Source organism: Sinocyclocheilus rhinocerous, unplaced genomic scaffold, assembly GCF_001515625.1.
Source record: "Sinocyclocheilus rhinocerous isolate Xijiao unplaced genomic scaffold, SAMN03320098_v1.1 scaffold77, whole genome shotgun sequence".
Lineage (NCBI taxonomy): Eukaryota > Metazoa > Chordata > Actinopteri > Cypriniformes > Cyprinidae > Sinocyclocheilus > Sinocyclocheilus rhinocerous.
In genome coordinates this window covers 980,165-991,042 of record NW_015635045.1, presented here as the reverse complement: position 1 = coordinate 991,042, position 10,878 = coordinate 980,165, and the positions used below count along the sequence as shown (strand labels likewise).

At 35.7% G+C, this 10,878-nt stretch overlaps 1 protein-coding gene across 4 annotated transcripts in view; it reads right to left on the bottom strand.

Moving 5' to 3' along the window:
* LOC107746378 (kelch-like protein 13) overlaps positions 1-10,878 on the bottom strand; it is a 53,975-nt gene that overhangs the window by 41,061 nt on the left and 2,036 nt on the right. For 2 of the 4 annotated variants that reach the window (XM_016560562.1, XM_016560566.1), the window contains exon 2: positions 4,940-5,029. In XM_016560562.1, coding sequence (XP_016416048.1) covers positions 4,940-5,004 — 65 coding nt within the window. In that variant the 5' untranslated portion in view covers positions 5,005-5,029. The remainder of the gene's footprint in view (positions 1-4,939; positions 5,030-10,878) is intronic. The other 2 variants (XM_016560563.1, XM_016560567.1) reach the window with 1 other exon arrangement.

Here is a 10,878-nt window from a genome sequence, read left to right as displayed (position 1 = left end):
TTAGCAAGTTTCACGATGAATGCGGCTAAAGTTTACCGTCTCTCAGAGAGCGGCTTGGAAGAGAGGGGCGGGGAGAGCAGAGCTCATTTGCATTTAAAGGAAATGGCTTGCTATGAACAGAGCTGTTTTTGACAGGGTAAAAATGGTTTTGTTTTACACTATCATTGAGAAATTTTAACCAAACCATGTTACAGACTTTTCATTATCTGTTCGTGACCTCAAGCTGAAGCGAACTTGGTTTCTGCAGCAGGACAATGATCCAAATCACACCAGCAAGTCCACCTCTGAATGGCTGAAGAAAAACAAAATGAAGACTTTGGAGTGGCCTAGTCAAAGTCCTGACCTGAATCCTATTGAGATGCTGTGGCATGACCTTAAAAAGTCGGTTCATGCTCGAAAACCCTCCAATGTGGCTGATTTACAACAATTCTGCATAGATGAGTGGACCAAAATTCCTCCACAGCGCTGTAACAGACTCATTGCAAGTTATCGCAAACGCTTGATTGCAGTTGTTGCTGCTAAGGGTGGCCCAACTAGTTATTAGGTTTAGGGGGCAAACACTTTTTTCACACAGGGCCATGTAGTTTTGGATTTTGTTTTCCCTTAATAATAAAAACCTTCATTTAAAAACTGCATGTTGCGTTTACTTGTGTTATCTTTGACTAATATTTAAATTTGTTTGAGGATCTGAAACATTAAAGTGTGACAAACATGCAAAAAAATAAGAAATCAGGAAGGGGGCCAACACTGTATATGACAATAAAGAATCTTTCAATTTAAAGAGTGTAAGGGAAAAATGGGTAAATCTAGCAACAATCAAATACTGAGCACAGCTATTAGAGTGCAGTGCTCTAAAGTGCAGAAGTTAATTAAAATCAGCTTTAACAGTTCAGACTTTCCTACAGGAAGCTGTTGCTAAGGCAACCTCAACAAGTACTAACAGATGGTCGAGGGTCCTAAACAGCTTAAAGGCAAGATCAGAGCCACACCAGTGTGTTCGAGAAAGTTACAAGAGTGACAGAAATTAAAAGGTATAGAACAGAAGACATAAGCACATTATCACACACTACGACCTTTCTACCACCATATGACAATCACATAAGCACAAAAAGTACTTGGATACTTAAGTCACAACTAAAAGACTGTGGTTGTTATGCTTTTTTAAATGTTTCTTATGCTCACCAAGTCTACATTAAAAAAAGGAACTAACAATAGTAATAGTACATTATCTTATTAGTTTCTATTTTCAGTTAAAATAAAATGTATTCCTGTGATGGCAAAGCTGATTTTTTAGCAGCCATTACTCCAGTTTTCAGTGTCACGTGATCCTTCAGAAATCATTCTGATATGCTAATTTGGTGCTCAAGATACATTTCTTATTATAATCAGTGTTGAAAACAGTTGTTCTGCTTAAAATGGTGATAGATTTTTTCAGGATTCTTTGATGAATAAACCGCACTGATTTAATATAGAAATATTTTCCAACAACGTAAATATAGGCCTATTCACTGTCACTTTTGATCAATATAATGCATCCTTGCTGAATAAAAAAATTAATTGCCTAAAAAATATATAAATATTACTGCCCCCTTTTAAACAGTGGTGTGTATTTCTTCAAAATAAACACTACTTTGATATTTTGTTATATAATGCAAATACATGCATGTTGAAATGTGGCTTAAGTGTCCAAATACTTTTGGGGCCACTGTATACACTTTAAAAAGAGCCATTAGAGAGACTGTTACTTGGCTGCAGGTCTTGTAAATCATTCCTCCAACAGAACACAGAAATAGCCCTGTCAATACTGTCCTACACACCAGCTGACTGAGTCTTAGTCCGATGATCTCAAGGGTCTGAGTCATCACAAATCCACATGCCCACACGCTCAGCCCTTAAGAGCCAACTTGGCATGTGAAGACACAAAACGAGAGTAGTGCGTGCAACATTTCAGCAGGCGGCAGGTCAGCTCAGATCGATGGAATTCACAGTTGCCTTTGTTTTTCTGTTAAACAATATAGAAGAATCCATCAGCCAACATGCTGCGCTCACTTCAGGAGCTGTACTGTTTAATTGAGTGTTTAGTGTTTATAGCGATCTGAGCTCAAGCTGTAATTCTGTTGTGATTTACACATCACAGACAGCAAACAATCAGGCATGACTGTAGAGTGCAGAGAACACAAATCTCAGTCATATGCCTGCCTTATATCATCTGTGTGAGCAAGAACTAGTCAGCGGGATAGTATGACAGCATGCAGATAGTAAAAGAGTGTAAAAAGTGTGTGTTTGGGGTGGGGGAAAAAAATCCACCACACCCACATTTCACTACGTATTTGTACCAGGGTTTATCTTGTGTCCTGAGGTGTCCATTTTCAAGAGCATTTATGGCAATTATCTGTATAGCTGTTAGCCACAGAGAAAATTAGATTGCAAATGGGTGTAACAATTGATTAAACAGCAAACAAAGACACAGTACAGTCTCCATGATGTAACAGAAAGTGTGCACTGAAAGCAGCAGTTTGAGCACATATGCCCTCTCTCAGCCTCACTCACCACAGCACTAGTCTGTGACAAAACCATTTGATATGTTTGTCACGATAACATTAATAACAAAACAAAAAAAAAACTCCAGAGATACATCCAAAAACAAGAGACTGCATTTGCTGAAGCATATGGCTTTCTGACGGCCCTTTTACTAAATTCAACGTTCCAAATACATGTCAGAAAATGTTGCAGGCCAACCTGGATAAAAAACCTGTTTTTTTTTTTTTTTACATCAAAAAAGATAATTTAGAAGTAATAGGCTATTTCTGTCCTGTTTTGACCCCTCTCATCTGAATGCTCCGTATGAATAGGTTTGGCGGATTGTAGACTCGGAAGTAAACGCCCACTGCTATGATTGGCTAATAGTTGTGTATGTTTGACAGCCTACATCCTTCACAGATGGACGCTGCTGTGTGATTTAGGTTAAAAACGCATACATACTCATATCAAACGATCTGTAATAACAGACAAAGCAATAGTGATAGCGTAATAAAAATAGTTACTCACACTTATGTGGTGAGACATCTGATCCAATATAGTCGGCACAGCATTGTCATTTAGTTTCAATCTTTCTGAAAATCCTGCGTCAAAATTGTTTGTAAACGATTCCGTGGTACAATGAAGTGAACAAAGGACAAAGCTCTTACTGATGTGGTCTGGCACTTCATTAAAAATAAAGTTAATCAAATAAAGACACTATTACGTCATAAAGTGGCAAAATTCATTTCACAAGCTGTTGTTTTGGCAGACTGGCTTCAATATAAGCTGTTTTAGGACTAATGAGAAAATTTTGAGTTCTGAAACTTACAAAATGTTTTTGTAGCACAATGACCTCTTATATATCAAAAGATCAAGGGAATTTTGATTTCCCAGTTCATAAGTATTTTGTTACTTACACATTTTAACATGTAAGAATCAATGTCACCACCACAGCTTCTAACAACTTTTTAAATCTTTATTTAAAATCTACAAGTTGGAAAGTTTGAGTCAGAAAATTTGCAAGAGCGGGAGTATAAACACAATTAAAAATCTACTGACTTCGGGACAATGAAACTGGAAGTGCAAAAATGCTAAATTTCCTCCTGCAGCACTGTACAGAATATCAACAAACCTGAACAAGAAAAAAAAGAATCATCGGCACAGAGTTTCTGATATATGGAAACCCGTTTCTGTCTCAGAATAAAAATTGTACTACTAATATAATTACAATAATTATAGTAGTAATAAAACTAACTGAAGAGCAGAGTGATGTATAATTGATGAAACACTTATGTGGTGAGACATCTGATCCAATATAGTCGGCACAGCATTGTCATTTAGTTTCAATCTTTCTGAAAATCCTGCGTCAAAATTGTTTGTAAACGATTCCGTGGTACAATGAAGTGAACAAAGGACAAAGCTCTTACTGATGTGGTCTGGCACTTCATTAAAAATAAAGTTAATCAAATAAAGACACTATTACGTCATAAAGTGGCAAAATTCATTTCACAAGCTGTTGTTTTGGCAGACTGGCTTCAATATAAGCTGTTTTAGGACTAATGAGAAAGTTTTGAGTTCTGAAACTTACAAAATGTTTTTGTAGCACAATGACCTCTTATATATCAAAAGATCAAGGGAATTTTGATTTCCCAGTTCATAAGTATTTTGTTACTTACACATTTTAACATGTAAGAATCAATGTCACCACCACAGCTTCTAACAACTTTTTAAATCTTTATTTAAAATCTACAAGTTGGAAAGTTTGAGTCAGAAAATTTGCAAGAGCGGGAGTATAAACACAATTAAAAATCTACTGACTTCGGGACAATTAAACTGGAAGTGCAAAAATGCTAAATTTCCTCCTGCAGCACTGTACAGAATATCAACAAACCTGAACAAGAAAAAAAAGAATCATCGCCAGAGAGTTTCTGATATATGGAAACCCGTTTCTGTCTCAGAATAAAAATTGTACTATTAATATAATTACAATAATTATAGTAGTAATAAAACTAACTGAAGAGCAGAGTGATGTATAATTGATGAATAAGGTAGCATGTTTAGTACCGTTACATCACATTGCCAACAGAGAACCCAGTCTATATTGTAGGATCTAAAAGAAAAAAATAACATTTCTGTTTAAACCACCTGAGATGACTGCATAATACACACACACACACAGCAGGACAAATGTCACAGTTTTAGCAATGTCCTCCATGATGACAGCTCACATGAGACCGGTGGAGAAACCGGTCATGAGCATGTGTGTGTAATGAGTTCATGACAGAAACACATGCACAAAGCAAACCAAGAGGACGGTGTCCAGACAGAAGAGAGGGTAAATGAGAACGCATGTGTCTCTGTACAGGGACGATGAATATGAAGTATGTGTATGTGTGTGTAGAAGAATAAGATGACATACATTGCACAGTACCTGTCGTGTAGTCCCATGGACATGGTGTCTCCTCTATGCACAGGGTGGTCCATGCCCAGGCACAAAACCCCAGAACACCTTGAAACATCAGAAGAAAGACAGGAACATCATGAGTTATGGAAATAATCAAGATAGGGGTGAAATCTAATTTAATAGACTTATTTTCTGTGGGCTAACCCACTCAGAGCTGTCTTTGACCATGTTTAAACATGTTGAATTGGTCTTGAAATGAGAAGTGATATACTGTAATCAGGAGACTGTCGCTGTTGGTGTCTTTTGGTGCAGTGTGAATTAACCTTTATACACAACATGGCTGCATTTATTTGACCATAATAATAGTAATTTTGTGAAATATTATTACATTTCAAAATAAACATTTTCTATCTCATCTTTATATATTTCAAATGTAATTTATTCCTGTGATGGTAAAGCTGAATGTTCAGCATCCATTACAGCAGTCTTCAGTGTCACATGATCTTTCAGAAATGAAACATCATGATTTGGTGCCCAAGAAACATTTCTTATTATCACTGTTAAAAGCAGTTTTATTAGTATTCTTTTATAAATAGAAAGTTAAGTTTGAAATGATAAAAATACCTTTACTGTCACTTTATCTATTTAATGCAACCTTGCTGTATGAAAGTAATAATTTCCTTCAAAAAGAAAAACATTACTGACCCCCGCTTTTAAATGTACTGTATATGTTAGTATACCGCTAACGAAAGCATTTAATATTTATAGTTGGAACAAAAATATTGATGAGTCATCCTGCATTACACAGATTTTTTTCCACTCAAAATGAGAAATATCCTTCCCCTGCAAACAGCCAGAAAGCAAGCAGCAAGTCATGTTCATGGCTGTAATGCAATTAATGCCTATTGGCTATTTTCATATGGCACAAACCCTTTTATATAACCCACCCAAACTTTTTCTTAAAGATGCACAATATATCAGATGATATTAGAGATTTAATGAGTATTTAATTGTTCATGCACATTTCCTCTCTTTTTACAGATAGGATACTTTTGGCATCATCTTATGCTGACTTAATCTTACATCTTATGCTCACTTAAGGGATAGTTCACCCAAAAGTTAAAATTCTGTCATTAATTACTCCCTCTCATGTCATTCCAAACCCATAAGACCTTCGATCATCTTTGGAACACAAATTAAGATATTTTGGATGAAATCCGAGACTTTCTGACCCTGCACAGACAGCAAGGCAACTGAAAAGTTCAAGGCCCAGAAAGGTAGTAAGGACATCATTAAAATAGTCCATGTGACATCAGTGGTTCAACCTTAATTTTATGAAGCTATGAGAATACATTTTGTGTGCAAAGAAAATAAAAATGATGACTTTATTTAACAATTTCTTCTCTTCCATTTCAAAATTCAACCCGTGTTCATGAAAGTCCCACGACACCTGGATTTCTCTCTTTGCAAAATATCTTAATTTGTGTTCTGAAGATGTCTTACGGGTTTGGAACGACATGAGGGAGAGTAATTACTGACAGAATTTTCATTTTTGGGTGAACTTACCCTTTAAAGTTAAACCATAAAATACTAATAATTTAATAACACTGTTAAATGCAATCTTTAGCAAATCTCAAAATTAAAATCAGATTTGTACATTTACAGCCGTTCCCATTACTGCCGCGGTCTCTGAGTATTTGCAACAGTACAGCATATGGCATTTCTATTAATATTTCGCTGCTATATACTATAGAATACTATAGAAACATATTAGCTGAGCTCCCACACATTTTTTTTTAGATAATTATGGGCCATTATTCGAAGCATAAACCATAAGATATCCACCCTGTCATGGACATATATTACTGTTAAATACGTTTTAATTGCAAAATTAAGATGCAAATTATATTTTCTGAAAGGTATGATGTCCCTTTCCTAAACAGGGTTATTAAAAAAAAATATAATAATAATAAATAATATAATTACATCCTCAATCACATATTTTTCTTTATAATGAAGTCGTCTATATTGGTATATATATTGGTATCGGCAGATACTCCGAATTTTTGGTATCGGTTCTGAAAAAGTGGTATCGAGCCAGTCCTACTGAAGAGACAAAAAAATCTGTTCTCCTGATGTCACTAAAGGGGATGGCCTTTTCTTAAAGGAGCGGATTCCCCAATATGACAGGGTGGACAACCATTCAAGGGACACGGACAAAGTCTTCTTTTTTTATTAAATAAAAATATATTTTTTATTACCAAATGATCAATACACTCAAACTGAGTAATCTCTTATTTAACAAAATATTAATAAGATCTTTTTTTTTTTCAATTTTATGATTTGACAATATTCCACTATCATTCAAATTTAATGAGCAGTGCATGGAACATAGCAAAATAGCACGCATCCTCTTACACAAAACAAACACAAAAAAAAATCTAGAAAATGTATCTAAAGAGCCAAGTAATACTTTTGTTATGAATATAACAACTTAGCCTAATATAACACACCCTTTCATCGTCATTTTTATGTTAAGTTATCATGGCAATATAAAATGAATAAGCATGAGTCTGGGAACTGTAGTCTGTGTGGATTACCAGAAACAGTAGAGCATGCACTATTGCGTTGTTCTGCTTATGATAACGAAAGAGCATTTCTGTTGGAAGAATTAAAAGAAATAAGGATAGAAAATATTACACTTAAAACTTGTTGACCTATCGTTTGTTTGCCAACCGCCATAAAACTCCAAAAGAAGAAGTCGTTGTTATCATGGCAAATGAGTTACAGGACACCAAAAGGCACCCTACAGTGATATTGACATCTCATAATCAGCCCCTATACACAGTTCTCTCTCACAGATAAGGAAACAAAGCTGAGGAGCAGACACTGAATGCCACCTCTGTGCAGACACACTCGTGACAGCTGTGACCATCTCAGTGACCAGCAGGAGTGTTTAACAGCTTCATTCAACAAGAGTGTACAGCTCAAAGATCAACAAGACAACCGCTGCAAGAATAATGTGTGATCAGACTAAAGGCTGCAGAAGAGCATCTTACATGGGCTCATCCTTGCTGTGTTTCTTCATGTCAATCACAGTTGAAACCAATTACATACACTTTCTGAACATACAACACCTTTTTAAAAAAATGCAAACGACAACTTGTAGCCTACCTAGAAATCTATACAGCAGCTCACAGATGGGTAAAGAAACATTTTCCCCATGTCACACTAGCTCTAGAAACCTCAAGTTAAAAAAATAAACAATTCTACACGAAAAAAGCAGCAAAACCACTTCTTTCTTCTTTCATTGCACTCTGGTAACATTTGTTCAATTCATGTTTTGAGTTCCTGATTCCATAAAGAAGACTCTGTCCAGGCTGTAAGGATGAGCACTTTTGAAAGCATCACACCATGGAAAGAATTTCTGCACTTCAATGGCTTGTACAATTCTTCCTCATTGCCGTGGCAACCACTGTGTCTTAGCAACAGACAGAGGTCAAAGATAAGCTGTGCTAAACACCCCAAACCTCACTGAGATGTTGGGGTTTAGTACGTCTCTTTATAGACTTTCAAAGAACTAATAGTTTCACTCTGGCACACACACTTTAATGTGCTTTTGAAACTGTCAGTCACGCTATCAGAGCTGGACAAAAAAAGAACCTTCAATGTCAATTAAGTCCACAGTCACTCTCTGTTGTATTTATTTAATCAACCTTTTCCAAAACTTTTCTAAAAGACTGCAGGTAATCTCTGAAACATTCTGTCTGGCCAAAATAAGTGTCATTATAATTTTGTTAATATCTTAATTTTTTTTTTTTTACAATTTTTTCTATTTTCTATTTTCCATTTTCAATCCTTTCAATTTAAAATTAGTTAAAAAAAATTCCCCATTTTTATTCGTTTTTGTTTTTAAACACGCCTATATAGGTCTTATTAATTTTAATTTCAGTTTTAGTTATTCAGTACTTCAAGTTAAACTAAAATAAAATGAAAAATGTTGCCCTGGCAAGGAGTGAAAATAAAATTTCTAATAAAAAGTTTAAGTTTTTTACACTTTATTTCAGTTAAAGGTTCTTGCACACTGAGTCTGAAATTTTTGTATGAGTTTTTTTTTTTCTTTTTTTGTCATATTAGTCATCCTTACCTATAAAAATGCTTGCTATGGATGCGAAAACGCAGTAAATCGAACCTGATCCGAATTTATTTTAATGACGGATGAACGTTTCGGAGGCAGTGTGCAAACATGATTGACACTAGGGATATGCCGGTATCAAATTTTCATGTTGCGATTAATTGCTAATGCTTTTATTACGGTATGCGGTATTATCACGATATTGAAATTAAGTTAAAAAAAAGTGCTGTCATAATACAGTATAACAGGTTTAATAACTTTTTTCTTATAATTATTTCTGCAGTTTAGCGTCATCTGCTGTCAGAGAGTGAAAGTGCGTTTTCATCCAGAGCGTCTCTCACATGTTCCGCCATGTGCTTCACGTCCGCGCTTGTTTACATCAGAGTGCGCAAGCGTCTTTCACGCAGCATACAGCGTGTTGTGCATTTGGACCAGTTTATGGGAAAAGTATTCTTAAAATGCATTCAAAATTCGGAATAATTTGTAATATATAATTATTCACGGTATTTAGAAGTGCCCACGATAACAATATCGTGCATATTCATTACCGTGATATATCGCATTACCGAATACCGGCACAAGTCTAATTGACACAATGTGAGATCGTATTTATTTTTTAACGTGTGAAAATTTCGGACAAGATTTTCGGACTCAGTGTGCAAAGACCTTAACATATATTTTATTTCAAGTAATTTTAATGGTTTTAGTTTTCATCTTAGTTAACTAGAGCCTCTTTCACACTGCAATTTTTTCGTCGTGATCGTTGATCTGCCTTCAAAACTTCCGGTAAAAGAGTCGCATAATAACTTGCGTCATCAGTCACGACGACACACCGTTTACACCATTGGTCCTGGCTTTTGTTCACACAGTGCTCGTTCCGGGACTGATCCCGGCAATGTTACTAGGTTCCCAACCCGGGATCGTTCCCGGCATTAATCCCGGGTCGTGTTTGCGTTCACACAGAAGGTACATTGGCAATTTTCCGGCAATTTTCCAGAATCAATACACTGTGTAAAAGGGGCTTAGAACAACCTTGCTGTGCATTTTATTATGGCCACCTAGACCAACTTCCCTTCTCTAAATTAGAAGCTATTCTTCATCTGTAATGTGATACTGCATTGTTCATGCCATCACTCAGAACTGAATGTGAGGATGGAAATCAATGCTGGATTAAACACGGCAATGACGGCATCAGACCCCTTATAACCCCTGTCAAATTCAATATGTAAAATCTATACCAGTGCATACCAAGCGGTCATTTTAGCCACTGACAAAGTATGACATGACTGAACTGTATCCATAAATGGAACATACAACCTTGTCCTTGAATAGGTCATACAACTATTAAAATAGGATAAAAGTGTGTTGAATCATCTCGTAAAGAGTGTGTGTCAGCAAAGTGTGTGTTTCTGACGCATTACTACACTATGTGTGCTAAACCACAGCCCACCACATATCAGCCTCATCTTCAGAAATTTCAGGTTGGACTACACACTTGATAAAAAGAGAATCTTTTCACAACCATTACAATTTTTTCTCCTCTCTTTCAGGATCCCAATAAGAGAAACCACCCATTTCCACACTATGAAGTGTTCGAATATGTAAAGTACAGCTTATAAAAAAAGGCTTAATTATAATCTTTTTAGTGTACGATAAAAACAGACATCATTTCAGTAATAAAAAGGCAGCAGGATTCAAAATTAGAGGTAAAATAAATAAATATATAAATAATAAATAAAAATAGTAATTACATAAGGGAATTTGTGGTGTAACTATCTTAACAACCGTGTCCCCCCCCCCCATCAAGCAGTGTGGAACT